General features: G+C 46.1%; 1 protein-coding gene across 1 annotated transcript in view; it reads left to right on the forward strand.

Annotated features, from left to right (window-relative positions):
* Positions 1-17,280, forward strand: part of LOC146798682 (transforming growth factor beta-2 proprotein-like) — a 111,721-nt gene that overhangs the window by 77,125 nt on the left and 17,316 nt on the right. The window contains exons 5-6 of the mRNA XM_085625981.1: positions 6,149-6,314; positions 13,509-13,662. Coding sequence (XP_085482107.1) covers positions 6,149-6,314; positions 13,509-13,662 — 320 coding nt within the window. The remainder of the gene's footprint in view (positions 1-6,148; positions 6,315-13,508; positions 13,663-17,280) is intronic.

Here is a 17,280-nt window from a genome sequence, read left to right on the forward strand (position 1 = left end):
AGATTTTAAGGCACTAGCTTCAATTCTGTTTTTAAAACAGATGAGGCTATGAAAATTACCTCTCAGATTAGCCTTGTATGCATCCCAAATAAAATCCCATGACGTTGATCCCCCATTTAACTCAAAGAAGTTATTAGTGGAAAGCTTAACAGCCTTAATAATCTCAAGATCGGACAACATCGCTCTATTTAGTGTCCATCTTGACTGCAACGCCGACCCTTTGGTTCTATAGACAATCTGAATTGGCGCATGATCGGAAAGGTGACTAGGTTTAACTAATATATCCTCAATATTATTGAGGGATGGTGAGTCTGCCAGGACATAATCGATTCGAGAGGAATGACCATACTTTTTGCTATAGAACGTGAATTCTTGCAAATCACCTTTCTTTGCCCTCCAGACGTCTGCCAAGTCTAAGTCATGTAATAAATTGATAAAGGCTCGATGGGATTTTGGGGCACCGATGTAATAGCTCAGGTTGGATCTATCCCTGACTGGGTCTAAGAGGAGGTTAAAGTCACCACCTATGACGAAAGGGGGCATTGCCAGGGTTAAAATCAACTGAAGTTTACCGATGTAGGAGGGGTCGTCAGTGTTTGGTCCGTAATATGACACACAGGTTAAATTAGTGTCATCGATGGAGAGAGTGGCCACCAACCACCTTCCGGATGAATCAGACTTGCAATTTGTTATAGTGCAATGTAGGCCCTTTTTGACCAAAATTGCCACCCCTCTGTTGTGGGCTGACTGCTGAGAGGTACAAAAACAATCTATCCAGGGAGCCCTGGAGAAAAGGAGAGAACTTTCCGTTAGGCTCAGGTGAGTTTCCTGTAAAATGCAAACCTGGGCCGAGGAAAGCTCAAGATATTTTAAAATCAGCCTTTGCCTACGGGGACACCTTAACCCATTAACATTCCAGGAAGTGAAGATGACCCTTCTCCCCCCATATTACGATTAGAAGCTATTACTTTGGATTGAACCTACAGACCTACCGTTCCCAAGACCAACATTTAATACGAGATGAGATTCATTTTTCTTTTTGTTTTTTACCCACTGCTCCCCACCCGTGTCCACCCTACCACCTTTTCCCCAACCCCCCCTATGCCACCCTCAGCCTTGAGGAACCCTCCATTCCAATAGGCGAGCCTATTCAAGCCCTGCCCCCCCCCCCCCCCGCCGGACTATAAAGAGAGAAGTGAATCAAATAACATAAGAGCGCTTAATAGATCTAACTTGAACCACGTTAAGCCATATAAGGATTTATTATTTTAACCCTCATATTCTGCTTCTGGATCTACCGAGGATACATACAGAAGGCCTATTTTCCTACGCTGCTTTTAATTCTTTCTATTAAAGCATCCGCTTCTTCTCCCGTTTTGATTTGGTGCATCTGGTTATTCCACATTACACGGAGAAGGGTGTGAAACTTCAGTTGAACCTTAGCTCCGATACCTTTCAACTCCTCCATTCTTTTCCCCAACTCCCACTGCCTTAAGGCCATCGCATGAGAAATATCAGATCTTATTTGAAAGGTAAAAGGAGTAGGCCCCCCAAAGTTAATGGAGCCCTCTTTAAGAGCGGAGGACAAAATCAGTTCCTTTACTGAGTAGGTCAAAAAATTAATCAGTATTTTCCTCGGCTTTGACTTGGCTGGGTTTCTCCTAAAGGGATCTCTGTGTATTCTCTGAATATCATGAACGAGATCAATCTCTGGTGCACCTATCAGGGCTATTTTTTTTAGGAGAGAGATGGTGAATCCCTTTAAGTCAGCACCCTCCAGGGCTTCCGGGACGTTCAGGATTCTTAAATTGTTCCGGCGGGAATAATTTTCCAAGCGTTCTAAGTCCTCTCTGAGGTCCTTATTCTGAGCTAATGTTTTAGCCAGCTCCCCAGCTGTTGTATTTATAGAGTCCTTTATTTTCGGGATCTCCAACTCAATCGCGTCAGTTCTTAGTGAGACCTCATCCAATCTGCTGGAGAGGGCCTCGCAAGAGGCTTGAATGGCTGCCTGATTGGTCTCAGAGATATTGAATCTCTTTGATAACTCTGCTTGGTTCATCTCGGAGACCTTGAATCTATTCGACATTTCCTCTTTGATAGCAAATAGAATGTCAGCGAGGGAGTGCGGCTCTGTTCCAGTGATAGCTGAGCATGAGGCTGATTCTGCATTTACTGTTACAAGGCCCAAGGCCGTAGTTGTACCTTTCCCATCAGGGTTATCTGATAGAGTCTTTTTAACTGATGAGGGAGAGACAACAGAGCTAGGGTCCTCATTTTGGGAGGTCACTTCCCCTTCCCCTTCTGTCTGGGCTCCTTGCAGGGCTAGGGGGGAGTATCTATTCGTGAGAGGTATGCCGAGGCACACCTCTGCTGCGCTCAACTCGTGAGTGAGAGCGCCCCCCCTTTTCATAGGAGTCCCGGCGACTGGGTCCAAACCAGGTTCTTTCATTTTCAGGCGAGTATTAACCAAGACAGTAGGGACTGTAGGGTCAGAGGGCACGGAGACAGAGGCAGAGGCGGTGGTACACATACTTGAAGACATAACCTTATAGTATGATTTAAGGGAGGGGGTTACTTTAACCCTTAAAGGAGAGCGTTTTTTTGCTTTTGCGCCTCTCCTACAGTTGTCTGACCCTTTGCCTTTGGTCTCCGCACCCCCCCTGCCGTTTCCTTCTCCGTTTTCCCCCGCTGCTTTACTTCGGATATTGCTGGGGGAGGGCGAGGAGAGTAGCCAGGCTTATCAGTGCTTGAGGCGCAGATTACTCTTGTTCGGAGGGTATACCTGTTTATCTTGGGTATATCACCCTTTCTTGCCTCCTGCTTCCTAATCCCGCCTGAGCTGACCCCCGACTCTGAGCCTACATCCATGCCATCCTCAATCGGGTGTATAGAGTTGTTTTTAAGGAAGAGTTGTAAAGAAGAAAGTTTGGCTCCACTTTATCAGAGAACCCCCCAAGCTTGGCACAGGTCTTACCTCGAATTATAAAAAATGAAAATCGCCGACTTTCTACCTGCGAGGAGCTTCCCGAGTTACCGTGACCCCCACTGGCCTGAAAATCAGAGGTAACCTGCCGGAGGAAGGGGACGCCGCTGATCTGAATGTGGCTGCTTCTATCTCTGCCTCCAGTAACCCGGAACTGATAGGTGACGAGGTCCCTTCTCCGAAACAGTGTTGCCGCCTCCTCCCAGCGCCAGCTCCGTGAAACTCGAATGCTCGGCCGTTCGAAATCCTGTGTCCGTGGCAGTGCTCGCTCCGGTCGAGACTCCGGACATACACCCAGCACAGGTGCGAACGGGCAGCAGGGGTCCCCCACACTTCGAAGTAGAGCGGGCACCGGGGGCATCACTCCAAAGGTAAAGAGAGTTTTTACTGATGAAAAAAAAGGGCTTAAACCAGCATAATTACACGGACGTTTTACACAGTCCAGGGGGAGAGAGAAACGGGAGCCGCAGCCGTTTACCTAGCGGCCGCCATGTTCCTCACCCAAGCTGACGCTTCCGCTCGGCATTATGTTTTCTAACTCACCGTTGCTTGCTTTCTATTTGCTGGCTTTATTTTTTTAGGCTGGCCAGCCCGAGGGAGTCCCTCTTGTGGAACATAGCCTGTTAACTGTATTTTTCCACAAGTTCTTGCTTTCTGTAAATAGGTCTATAAATGTTGTTCCTATCTAGTGACATGTGCTGTGCATTCAAAGACAGAGGTCAAATGTCAGGCTCTGTCTTCCGAGGGAACTTGGTGTTTACTTTTCTTTTTCTGACTTCAAAATGAGAGAAGTTATCTGATAATCTGAAGGTGTGAAAGGAAAGGCTTTTTTTTCTAGCACACAAAAAAATGAAAATGTCAGTAAATAAACTCTGAAAATATTTCTGAATATATCAGAATTAAGAAAGCACAAATAAAGCATTTTTTGTAAATCTGAAGTGGCAGGGCACTACCACACCATGCATACTCCACTTTACGCCACTCCAGTGTATGACACTCCAATCCACTCTATGCCCCTCTACTCTACAACACTCTACACCTCTCCACTCTATGCCCCTACACTATATACGACTCCACTCTACGCTACTCCACTCTATGCCACACCACTCTATGCCACTTCACTTTACGCCACTCCACTCGTTGACACACTACTCTACTCTAGTCTATGTCACATCACTGTACAGCACTCTTCTGCACCCTATTCCACTCCACAGCACTCCACTGTACGACACTACAATCTACTCTAGGGTACTCTGCGCCACTCCACTGTACCCCACTCCACTCAATGCCACTCTCCATTATACCACAAACTTTTAGCCATGCTGAACAGCAGCCACGATGGTGTACAACATGGTTAAAATGCATTGGCAAAACCTCATGTAATAGCTGTGCATAGACACAACCTATTGGCTTTGCCAATGCTTGTTAAAATCAATTTCCCCATATTTCGGTACCTTGTTCCAAATTCAACACCTGGTAAAGAAACCTGAGTCTTTTGCCTTTTTGCTGGCAACCAAATTTGGACACAAAAAACACAAATAACATGGGGTCATGTTCAGTGTGTGTGAGCGACATAGCTGCTGCTTTCTCACACACTTCCAATCAAGTAAGACCCATTTCCTGTCAAAGAGCCCAAATTGGAGTTGGAGTTTTTCATGGAAATGCTGGTTTACAATATCACTCTTTCAGTAAATTGCAAGTAAAACTACCCCAATCACAACAGTTTCCTCACCATATAGAACCATGAAATCAATTTAGGACATAACTAGGGAAATCAAAGGGATTCAATCACATTTGTCCTTAAATGTTTTAGACCCTCCCAATCCCATCTCACTCTGTTTTTAATTAAATTGGTTATTATTTTCCATTGTAAATGGCAATGGAATTTGATCCCAAGGTGAAGATTAGGTTTGTGCAAATTTGGCTTTTGCCATTTAGTCTAGTCTAGAGTTCTTATGGAGTGCATGGCTACTCGAAGGGCTCGCAGCGCTAGAACAGTCATCATAGGTTCTCAGATCACAGCAGAGTGGAAGATTAGCTCCTAACCAGTCATGTTTTCAGGGCTTTACGAAAAGAAAGTTCATGCTTCAATCTTTGTCATTTGTTTGCAAAAAACCTTGTTAAAAGTTTTGGTTAATAGTGGGTAAAATGTCCTCCAATAATATTTTTGTGGTAGAGCCACAGACCTAATATTTTGCAGATAAATTCCACAAGTAGAAACAATTTAGGAAACATCTCCCGTTAACCTTTTTCGGGAACATTTTCACCCACTGCCAAATGTTTCCTAGAGGGACAGCCTTTGCCTCTTTGTGAACCTGAAGTTTGCCACCTTTGCCAAACTTAATTGACAAATATATAATATTATAACACACCTCTAGTAAATATATCCCTCAAGCAGATCTATTTTTCTGGCTCTAGAATTGTTATGCTGCCCATTACATTTCCCAGTGTATACTTTATAAGCCAATGGAAATAGAACCAATTAAGAATGGCACCAGCCTTACTGGTCAACGTAGTAACACAGATCCCCCCCCCCCCCCCCCCATTAGGAAAGCATATTCTGTATGCCGACCTCACCAGATTACTGTCACTTATCCTTTAATTCATGTGCAACAAGAGAAGGATAGAGCAAAGTCACTCATTCTGCATCTCCCAGAGGCAGGCAGGTTTCCATGCTACCCACTAGTTTCTCTTCAGTGCTGTTAGTTAGATGCAGTTTAACTAATCACCCTGTGATTTTGATGAGTAGTTAGATCCTTAGAGGGGCTGTGTTTTCTAGTTATGACAGGAGCCAGAGTTTGGGTACTGTGGTCAGTGGATAATAGGAGACTAGCACTTTGCTTGGACCTGTATGAATTGACTACCCCTTCACAGGCTGTTAGAGAAGAATGTTGCTGCTCCAGGGTGATTAGAAAAGGATATTACACGACAGGATTATCTCAGAAGGGGGTTATCGCACTGGAAGTGTTGGAGACGGATGTTTCAGCTCTAGCATTATTACAAACGGGTCTTCATTAGCTTGTTGATAAGTAGGAGGGATATACTGTATGTGGACGAAAAAAATAAATTTGAAAAAAACGGATATATTCTTCTTTAAGTTTGTTGGGTGTTGCCGTAGTGAACAGTAGAAGTCTACTCCTTATCACTCCTCCTGTATTATTGCAGGAATTGACGTTGATATTATGAAGGACTTGCCGAAAAATAAATGGAAGCCAGAGTACAGCTCCAAGACTCCGCACTTGATCCTTACGCTGTTGCCGCCCAACCGCATGGAAACCCTGCAGAACAACCGGAGGAAGAAGCGAGCTGTGGAGACCCCCGCCTGCACCAAGTAAGGGATGGGACTTAGTAAGCAGGCCTAGCTGTAATGAATTAGGTATGTGGTCAGCTGTAAACTTAAGTCTCAGACAGTATGATGTCTGCAGTGAGACTTAGCTACAGAAAATATGGCAATGTCAGTCATCAAGTACTTTACAATCATTAAGCAATTGTGTAAGCAAACAGGCCTAGCTCCTGTACTGGAGTTGATACTGCTAGGTAGTTCTAGTTTCCCCTTGATGGTTCAAGTCTATTTTTATTCAATTTTTTTTAAACATTGGACACATACTCTCACCTACATCCAATAGACGTGAGGCTCAGTGTTAAACAACAAATAACTAGGGGATGGGGATGCAGGGGGATGGACTAGGGAAGAGCAGCAAGGAAGAGGGGGTGGCCCTTGAGGGGAGTGGACTAGGAGGGAATGTGCTCCAGCCCCTGTGAAATTTTCCACATAGGGCTAAGTGTAGCTGACTGGGGAATTACAAGGCATCCTCATCTAATCTAGTCATCCCTGCTAACCGGATCCACAGCATAAGTAGTAATTCGTAGGATGCGAAGGTATTGTGGGCATGCAAGTTCATGGATTCTCATGGTAGAAATTAGATGCATGTGCCCCATGTTTTGTGGAACTGTGGCAGCTTCGCGTCCGATACGGCTGTGATTTTCTTCATCCCAATAATGTCCCTCAGTTTATGCAACCAGTCTGTGTGGGTCAGTACAGAGTCGGTGTCTCATTTAGAGGTGACGGCTTGCTTTGCAGTACAAAGTGCCATTGTAATGGCCTTCCCCTTGTTGGAGTGTAGTGGATATGTTAATGCGTTCGGCAGCTATAAAAGTACATAGCTGGGCAAGGCTGAGATGTCTGTGCTGAAGATCTCATTGATTTCTTTGAGTACTTCCTCCCAGTATCTTTTAAGTTTGGGGCAGTGCTAAAGGAGGTGTGTCAGGGTAGCCCCTGGCCACAGTGGCGCCAGCAAGCATCTGAGCTACCGATCCTCCACCTAGTCACTGTTATAGGAGTATAGTACCAATAGTGTGGAACTTTAAGTAATGCTTCTTGCCCCTTTGCACTGCTGGATGAGGTGTATGTTCTATGTAATATTTTGTTCCATTCTTTAGGTGTAAACATGTGCTCTAGGTCTGCTCCCCTCTCCTCTGGGCTGGCTTCTTGGTAGGGTGCGTGGGTTTATTAAGAAAGGCATAAATGTTGGAGAGGAGGCCTTTGTTGTTGCCTCTGGCAATCAGCCATTTTTCAAATTTTGGAAGGGGTCTACCTTTCATGGATCAAGTCGAGGGCTCGGAAATCTAGTGTTTGATAACTGTATAATGCCAGATTTCCACGGCTGGTAGCCCATAATTTCTTTGGAGCTGCAGAAAGTCCATAATGCCTCTGTGATCGAATAAGGCTCCTAACCTCTTACACAATTAGCTGTCTGCCAGGCTTGGACTGCAGGACTGGCCGCTGCCGGCAGAAATTCTGGGTTGCCTGTGACTGGTGTAAAAGGGAAAATGTGGGATGATAGGCCCATAGATATCTTAACTCTGTTCCATACTTCTACTGTGTCATGGGTGACGAATGCGATATAAACTTCAGGTGGGTGATGCTGTTTTACGAGCCAGGGACTTTTCCAAATGTGTTTCCCAGCTGTGCTTTGGTCCATGAAGCACTAGTGTTTCTCCGCGAGGAGTGTTTCACTCTACTAAGTAGAACAGTTGTGCTGCTAGGTAATAATGGATGAGGTGAGGCATTCCGAGCCAGCTTTTCGCTAGTTATAAGAAGGCCCTCTTATGGGCCATGCACATTTTTTTACCTGCCAAAATAAAGGTTTCAATCAGTTTCTGCAGTTTGTTGACCCGGCACGGGTATGGTTGCAGGGGTAGTGTGTGCATGGGGTACAGTATCTTAGGGAGGAGAGTCATTTTAACAGCTACACTGCATCTTAACCAGGAGAGGCAATGCCCACCCAGGAGCGCAGGGTGGAGAAGACTGTGTCCAAGAGCTCTGTGTAGTTACGCTCCACTGTTCTCCCCAGTGCGGAGCAGATGTTTTGTCTTAGGTAAGGGACCCAGGAATCCACCCATGGGAATGGGAACTGCCGCTCCAGCCGGAGCCTATCTTGTTGTGGTATCGTGAGGTTCAGGGCCTGTGACTTTTGAATGTTAACTTTAAAGTCAGCAACAGAGCCAAAAATCTCTAACTCACTGAGTGTGATGGGCAAGGAGGAAAAGGGTTGTGTGAGAGCAATCATGACGTCATCCACATACAGTAATATCTTATGTTCTTGGCAACCTAAAGCTATGTACTTAATCTGCTTGGACCCTCGAATCCTGTCCGCCAATGGCTCCATATAGAGGGCAAACAAGAGTGGGGAAAGAGGGCAGCGCTGACGTATGCCCCTATTGATGGGGAAGGCTTGGGAAATTAAACCATTGACTCTTACTTGGGCTATGAGATCTTTGTAGCTACACATCACCCACTGCTTAAAGTGTAGTCCCAGTCCTATCTTGTTGAGCACTCACCACAGAAATAGACAATGCACATGGCCTAACACCTTTTCAGCGTTGATCGACATGAGGAGCACTGGGGTTCGGGAGAGGTGAGCCTTATCTATAAGGTGGAGCAGTCATTTAGTGTTATCGCTGCAGCCCCACTCCGGTATGAATCCCTCATAGTCCAGGTCTACCAGGCCCTGCATGAGTGGGTTAAGGTGTGCCGCAAGGATGTCCGTGAAAAGTTTATCGCCACCGTTTAAGAGGAAGATGGGGCAGTAGGAGGGGCATTTTGTGGGGTCCTTCCCGGGTTTGGGAAAAAAATTATCCCTATCTCTTGTATGGAGTCAAGGAAGGCCCCAGCACCCCAGAGGGAATTGTATAGAAGAGTGAGGAGAGGGCAAATTGAGCAGTAAAATCTTTGTAAAAGTTGGAGGTGAAGGCGTCCGACCTGGGGGCTCTCCTCGGTTGTGATCGGGTAATGGCTGAAAGGACTTTCTACTGGTGAATAACATCTTCCAGGGATTACACCTCAGGTGCCGGGAGGTGTGTTATATGGACGGTACCTACATAGGCATCTGTGTCATTGAAATTCACTGTATTCATGATGTAGAGATCTGCCTAGAAATACTTGTAAGCATGGGCGATCTCTTCATCCTTGTGTACCCTGTGCCCTGTTGGTAGGCAGATCCCTGACACCCTACCGCTGTGATGTGAGCCCGGAGTTTATTAGCCAGGATTCGTCCTGCTTTATTTCCTCCCATGTAGTATTTTTGCTTCAAGTGGAGGAGGGCATATTTTGCTCTCTCAGTGTCTAAGGCCTTAAGCTGCTTGTGAGCCAGGGTCAATTGTCTCCGCACCCATTGGGACCCAGACTGCTAATGGCCAGTTTAAAGAGTACAGGCTTGTTGCTCCAGGAAGAAGCGCTTGGCCTTTCTAATTCTATTCAGTCGTGTGTAGATCGCTATCAAGGTCCCTCTGATACAGCCTTTAGCATGTCTCAGAGCAGGGCTACAGGCGTGGTTGGTGTGTAATTCATCTGCAAAAAACTGCTGATCCTCTCCCTAACTTCTTTAATAGTGGAATCATGCACCAGGTGTGTGTCGCTAAGCCACCAAGGTCTGTGCCTTGAGGGAAGTCCCAGAGTATAATAAGTAATTGTAATGGAGGAGTGGTCAGAGAGAGCCATGACGCCCATCTTTGCCTGCATGATGGTCGATGATATATGTGGAGTGGGAAGAAAGTACTATATACTGGCGTTCATCCGGTGGGATGCGGAATAAAATATATAATCCCTAGTAGTTGGATGTTGTAACCTCCAAGCATCAGAGAATCCCACCTCGTGCACCAGCATAGGCCATCTGGTGGGAAATCGCTGGTTTGTCCCACCTCTGGGCTGATCTGTCTAGTGTGGCCTTAGGGACTAGATTGAAGTCTCCCCCTATTTTAAATGTCTGTGTCAGGAGATGTGGTGACCAGGCCCAGAGCATTCAAGTTAAATAGCTCCTGATGGTCATTAGGAGTATAAAGCGTGGCTATAGTGAAGGTATTGTGGTGTAATGATATGCGTAGGGAAAGAAGTCTCCCAGACTGTTCCGCTTGGGTCTGCAGAACATGCCCTTGAAATTTGGTGGCCAACACAATTGCCACTCCAACTCGTTTAGCAGGCCCGGATGAGAAGAATTGCCTAACAAACCAACAAGACTTCATCCTTGCCGTATCCTTCTTAAGGAGCAGCGTCTCTTGCAATAAACATATGTCACATTCTCTAGCTGCGGAAAAAAGTGGAAACCATTGCACGGGTGCATTGAGCCTGCAAACGTTGAAGCTCAGGACCTTAACCATATGTACCGGGTGGTGCCAGCAGTAAGAGGGTGCAAGGTGGGGCCAGGTATGTTTCTGTACCGAAGGATCCCATGTTTCCTAAGTGTAAGTGGAGCTGCTGATCAAGGTGTAGTGCCCTGGGTAAGGGTCTAACTAGGGATGCAACTGGGAATAACACCGCTCCCACCATAGGAGCAAAGAACTCTATGTAATTGTGAGTCGTGGTGGCGGTCACCATAATCAGTCAGGTCAGGTGGGATAGGCGCCCTCCTCCAACCCAGCACTACTTATCAGGAAAATTAGCCTAAGGCCTCTGGTTTGCAAGAGTCTCTATGTCAATGGAGGGGCACCCATACGGGTGCTCTCATTACAGGTGCCCTCTTGACCAGGAACTACTGTAGCGGTACCCGAGTGGGTTTATTACTAGGTGGCATCGCTGTGTTGTAGTTGATGGAGCACTGTTATTCGCTCCCGTAAGCTTTCATCCGCTGATGGTTTATGGGCTCTCCACTCCAAGGTGCGCTGATGCTTCCTGCTGCTTAAGCATAGTGTGAGTCGGTCTCCAAGTCGAACAGGATACACTGTTTCACCAAGGGGGTTCTCCAGTCCTAGGATCGAGCGAGCCTCCTCCATAGTGTAAATTACGTGAGTTTTGCTGTTCCATAAAAAAGATGAGACAAAATGGGTCGCCCAATTTGTATTTAGCCCCCTTGATGTGCCAAAAGGTGGCAGCTTTGAGAGCACGACGCCTCAGGAGCGTTCTAGGTGACAAGTCCTGACGCAGCCATACCTTCACGCCTTCAAAAAGGATGGGGCCTTGGTTTCGGATTACCGCCATAAGAACTTCTTTCTGGTGGAAATAATTGAAGCATGTAAGTATGTTCTGAGTTTTCCAGCAGGCGAGGTCGGTCAGTCTGTCCTGTGGGTGTGGTCAAGGATGATGTCCTTGTCAGCCAGGTCGGGCAGTATGTGGCGGAAGAGTCGGCGCACTTAACCCTCCAGGTCTCCAGAACTCGCCCGGAGAGGAAAACTGATGATCCTGATGTTAGAATGGTGGGATCTATCTTCCAGAACCTCAAGATGATGCTGTAAATCTGCATTACATGTTAGTAGCTCCAACACTTTGCTCGAAAGGCATCCAGTTCTTTCTCTTTTGCATCGTGATTTGTTCAAGGGATTGCATTCATGACAAACAGCGCTGTCTTGTAAGAGCTGGTGAGAGGGCCTTCCACATCTGCTGGATCATATTCTATGGGCTGCGCCTAGGGGCCCAGCCACTACACAGGGGGTCTTTCTCCCTGCTGGTCTGATTTTTTTGAATGGGCTTTAAGCAGCTTGTCCTTTAGTGAGGAGTCTTTTTTTACCTATGTGCCGACATTATGGGGAGAGGGTGGCGGCTGCGCAGAGTGGCTATATGGAAGAGGAAATACTTCTGCCTCCAGGATCGAGGTGTCCCTGCCCAACAGTGTTGAAGAAACAAAGGGTCTGCACTGCCGGACTCGGCTGTTCCCAGTGCAGTCCACTATAGTGGGACCTTTGTCGCTCAGGAGTGGACAGGCACTTGCTCGTTTGACCGGCTTGGGTCAAGTTCAATGTGCAAGAATTAAGTAGTGGCAATGGTTCTAAGGGATCACCACTCACAGGCACAGGCCTTTCTAAACATTCTTCATCAAATCGAAGCCCTCCTGTTTGTTCTCTTTGATCACTTCCAGTGGCAGAGTGGGCCCAGCGGTTGAAGCAGAGTTCAAGGCAGGGTGCACGGTCGGGGTCCCAGGCCCCCACTGTCCAAGATCTGTGGGGAGAGGAGGATGTGCAGATCAACTGGAATGCCACACCGGGGCCAGCTGGATGACTCCGTGTCAGGTGTCTGCCGGATTGCAAATCTCAGGCCCCACACCACAGTGAACATCCACCACCGAGCAGGCCAGAGCCGACAAGGCAAGCAGGCCTGTATCCAACTGGACATCCCCGCCCCGCCGGGCAGAGACCACCTCCAATCCCCCAAGTTTGTATGTAGGGGGCTCCTCCCGGGTTGGCGGCAGCCGCCCAACAGCTAAGTGCAGCTGGGTAGCTGAGGGTCCGTGGCGGGTGCCATTTTACAGTTCGTCTCGGCTGCAGGGGAAGAGGCTGAATCTAACTCAATCCTCCCTCCCGCGGCGGTTAAAAGGAGACTGATGTTTCCCACAAGCCTGTCCCCGGTGGTTGCAGTGTTCGACCCATGCAGATGCTCATCGCGGTCGTATTTTAGTGCAGTCGAGCGGCAGAGCTGAGCTGAAACGCTCCTAGTTGGCCACCATCTTGGCCATGCCTCCCCAGCTTACCTTTGTAATTGACATGGTTTCTGTGGTACGGTCTAGCTGACTGGTAAGAGAAATTATGTTTAAATCATATATAGCTGCAGTCAGTGCGATATACTATCTCTAGTCAGGTCTAGGTGCACTTGATATGACAGATGTGTGAGCAGATAGGCCAACCTGGATTCAAAACAGATGGTATCTATGGTGAGGCCTTGGCTTACTAAATGAAACATGGTGTCAGAGGAGAGTTACTCTGGGTAAGGCTTTAGGTCAACAGTCAGGTAAACTAAAGAAAAAGATCAGGCCCTCAAGATATCTATTTGCTACATTCAGTAAGGCATAGTCTCTGCATTTAGGCCGAGCTGCACTCAATACAGGATCTTGTCGCCACTGTTCCAGGATGCACGCAGTTAGAGATATTGTCTGCAGTGATGCCTATTGACCCCCTACACAGTATTCTTTTAGCTTCCCCTAGTAAGTGATGAAGTCTGCAGTAGATCAATGCCTATTTCCTCACAGAACATATATAGAAACTTATCCAGGGTATGCCACGGGTTTTCTCGTACCTAGCAATCTCTGTTATCTCCTTGCAGGAGCACAGACCAGGGGTGCTGCCTGCGCTCCCTCTACATCGATTTCCGGAAGGATCTGAACTGGAAGTGGATCTATGAGCCGCGAGGCTACAAAGCTAATTTCTGCGCTGGAAGCTGCCCCTATCTCTGGAGTGCTGACACGCAGTATAACATGGTAAGTAAGGGTTTGGCGTATGTCGTAATTACAAGAACTAGGTACCCAGCTGAGGGCTCTAGGGCAAATGGGAGTGGACAGAACCTACATTTTGCTTCTGAGGGTGGTTCTATACCTATCCTCTAGGAGCTACTTTCACTTTACCCTCTTTTTTCTCTCTCTGCTTTCATAGAGAGGTGATGTTGAGAAGTGTAGGGACTCTCAGGGAGACCCAAGTCACACTCTGGTTCATGGGTGAGTAGTCACTGATGAGTCACTTCAACACTGCAGGCTCTTCGGTTATGAGCTGAAATAACCGGACCACAATATACCAAGATACCAGGTCATCAACGAAGTTGCTCATGTCTAAGAATGTATGAGCAGTTTGTAGAAACTGGTGATGCACACGACGCACACCATAACTCATGATGGCTGACATGTTTAACTCTTGGTTGGTTATCTTTTTCCAGAGTAATTTGCAAATGGGTGTTTTGTGCATGGTGGCCGTCGTAAGGCATGGTGTGCCTTGGATGCGTCGCATAAATTAACAGGTGAATTTCAGTGGAGTTTCAGGTTTGAGCTAGAATCCACAACTCAGTTTTTAACTATGTTCTTTTCAGTGAGTTTCTATGGTTTCTATATTTTTTTTATATGACACTTGTTTTCCAACTCCCACAGGCAAGGATTTTGCTAGCTGCGAGACTGGATGTAGGGTCTGACCTGTGGGCAGGCCCTGCACCCAAACTTTGTAACCAACACTCTACCAGCAGCCGACACCAGCTGTGCACAGCATTTGGCTGTGCACAGCAAGGGTTGGGTGCAGGGCATGGGCTGTGGCCAGGCCCTCTAAGCAACTCTCTGCAGTTAGACAACCTTCCATTTTTTATAATTCTTGTTTTCCAGCTCCCACTGGCCTGGCCTTTGGTGCCCGGCAAGGGTTGGGAGCACAGCTGCCACAGACCAGGCCCTTTGCCCAGGCCTTGCACCTAATACCCTGCACTCAGCTAATCCCCACAGTGCAAGTCCTTCTGCTGTGCACTGCAAAAGGATTGGGCACAGGGCCCTGAACCCAAACATTTTCTAACAGCCACCCTCTACTGCGCATGTCCTTCGGCTGTGCATGGGGAGGGTTATGAGCAGGGACAGGCCCTGAATCTAACCAGCTGTTGGCAGTCTTAAGTTTTCCATGCCTTTAGGTCCCTACAACCTGTGCCCTACGGTCAGACACTCATTACACTGCCTCCTTTTGTCTGAGAATGTTTTTCCACAGCAAAAAAATGCAATTCATAATCACAAATTATCCAAAAACTGAGGGTCAAATTAGGCATCTAAAATGGTGGCTTGTGGGATCGTAATAGGTTTTTGATTTTCAGATTGCACACCAGTTTCTTGTTTTTTCCTGGTTTGGTATTCAAGTTTTCCATACCTCTGAGACACTCTCAGGGCTCCCTTTGAGTTGGGTACCTGCAAGGGTTTCCTCGTGTGGAATTTTTTTCCACAGCACACAAATACAAATCACAAATTCAGAATCCTACTATGGCCTGCAACATTTGTCACAAAATTCAAAATTTGATTGACTGTCTTGCAAATAATGATTTGAAAATTTAAATGACAAAGATATACGATCCCTTTCCAGCCCACCCGACACCATTTTTAGACACTTATATCTCAAAAAAGTACTGAATGGATTTACAACAAAACAAAGAGCTTGCTTTCCGAATAAAGTTCTGCTTTCATGCAAGGTTTGGCTTAAATCCATTCAGCAATTTGGGCGGGAGGCACAATTAAAATTTCCTACAGGAGCCAATATGTGAATAGTCCCCCTCCCCCTCAACTTTTTCCCCTGCACATATCTGCACAAAAATTAGCATGCCAGGCTTTAGCTGACGATGCCAAGCAATTGCCAAATTTGGTGTAAACTTGTCAATGTAGTCAAAAGTCATAGGCAAATAAAAAAATGTCTTTAAAATTGAAAGTGACGCTGAAACACAACTACATTTTGGTGATTTTTATTTATCTATCTATACATAAATAACGAGTAACTGTGTACAGGGGTGTGTCATTTTATAACATATCTACTTGTCCATGGGATGAGATGCTTCATAAATTTACTTGTCCTGTAAAAAATATTCTCTTCTCCCGTTGGCGCCATGAAGTGAGGCTACAACTTATCGCTTTGTTCTCATTATATCAAAGCTCTGATAATAGCTTCTCTTATTATGCAAGGACTCATATTAAAGTAGGACTTGGATACTAGTAATGCTTCGATTTTGCCACCTTTCCCCAAATCTACATACTGGGGCTGGAAGTAATGAGAAGTGGTAATTCCAAGGTTGGAACGCTCTTTTAAGTCTGTGCACACATACATCCTTGCATGTTTTAAGGTTTTCACCAAATCTTCTCTAATTCCTTACCACACTGGGAGGGGATGGAATTTCAGTTTTTTTAAAGGCTTTATCCAGAGTGGTGAAAAATGAGGTTATAGGGAAAGATAACTTGCAAACCCTCAGCATATTTTCAAATGCCAAACATACACATGCATATTTGCTGTTGTTAAAATGCAATACACAAACATTTTCTAGGAATATGGATTCCAGTCCTAATTCTGTAAATTCTTGCACATCCATGAAAGTTGTAAATCTGCACTAAATCAAGGCTATATCCAATGGCAGGGGTGAGGCTCTTTATGGGTCTCCTCTGTATGCAGCTGGGCAGATAAAAGCTGATGAATACTTGTGGGACCTGGCCTTTTTTACAGGGTTATCCCCAAACGTTTTGCATTCCTCTGTTTCTTTTTCTGAATTTTGTTTTTGTTGGCTTTAGGACAGGACTCTGGGCATTTTACCACTATTAATCAGTGCTAAAGAGAATGTGCTCTCTCCTTGAAACATGGTATGATTGGTTTACACCTGTTTGGCATATTTGATTTAATTGTAAGTCCCTTGTAAAGTGGTATCCCATACCCATGGCCTGTAAATTAAATGCTACTAGTGGGCCTGTAGCACTGCTTGTGCCAACCTCAAACATAGCCTTTCAAACCTGTCTCAGGCCTGCCACTGCAGGGCCTGTGTGTGCAGTTTACTGCCCCTGTAACTTGGCGTTTAATACTACTTGCTAAGTCTTAAACTCCCCTTTTATTACACTTAGGTCAACCTTAAGGTAGGCCCTAGGTAGCCCCACGAGCAGGGTGTTGTGTACGTAAAAGGGAAGGCATGTGCCTTTATATGTGGCATGTGCTGGTAGTGACAAACAGCCTAGTTTGTTTGTCATTTATATGAAGCCTACTCCTCTCATAGGCTAGCATTGAGAATTCCCTTATATACGTTTAAATGGTAATTCCTGATATGAAAGGGGTGGTGTTGCCATGTTTGGTATGTTTATATATATTATAGTGGTGATAAAACCTGCTTACTGGTGTAGTTGGATTTTACATTACTATTTTAGAAATGGCACTTTTATAAAGTAAAACCAAAGGAAATGATGGACGGAGTGTTGAACATTGCAAGCACTCACCCCTAGTCAACTGATCTGGGTTTAATCCATCACTGTTCTTTAGCCCACTCTGCCACCCCAGTTCAGACATGGCCATATGCAAATCAGTCTGACCCTGTCCCTTTTGTACCGCTTTGTTCGCCATAA

This window comes from Triturus cristatus, chromosome 9 (assembly GCF_964204655.1).
Source record: "Triturus cristatus chromosome 9, aTriCri1.1, whole genome shotgun sequence".
In the NCBI taxonomy this organism is placed as follows: domain Eukaryota; kingdom Metazoa; phylum Chordata; class Amphibia; order Caudata; family Salamandridae; genus Triturus; species Triturus cristatus.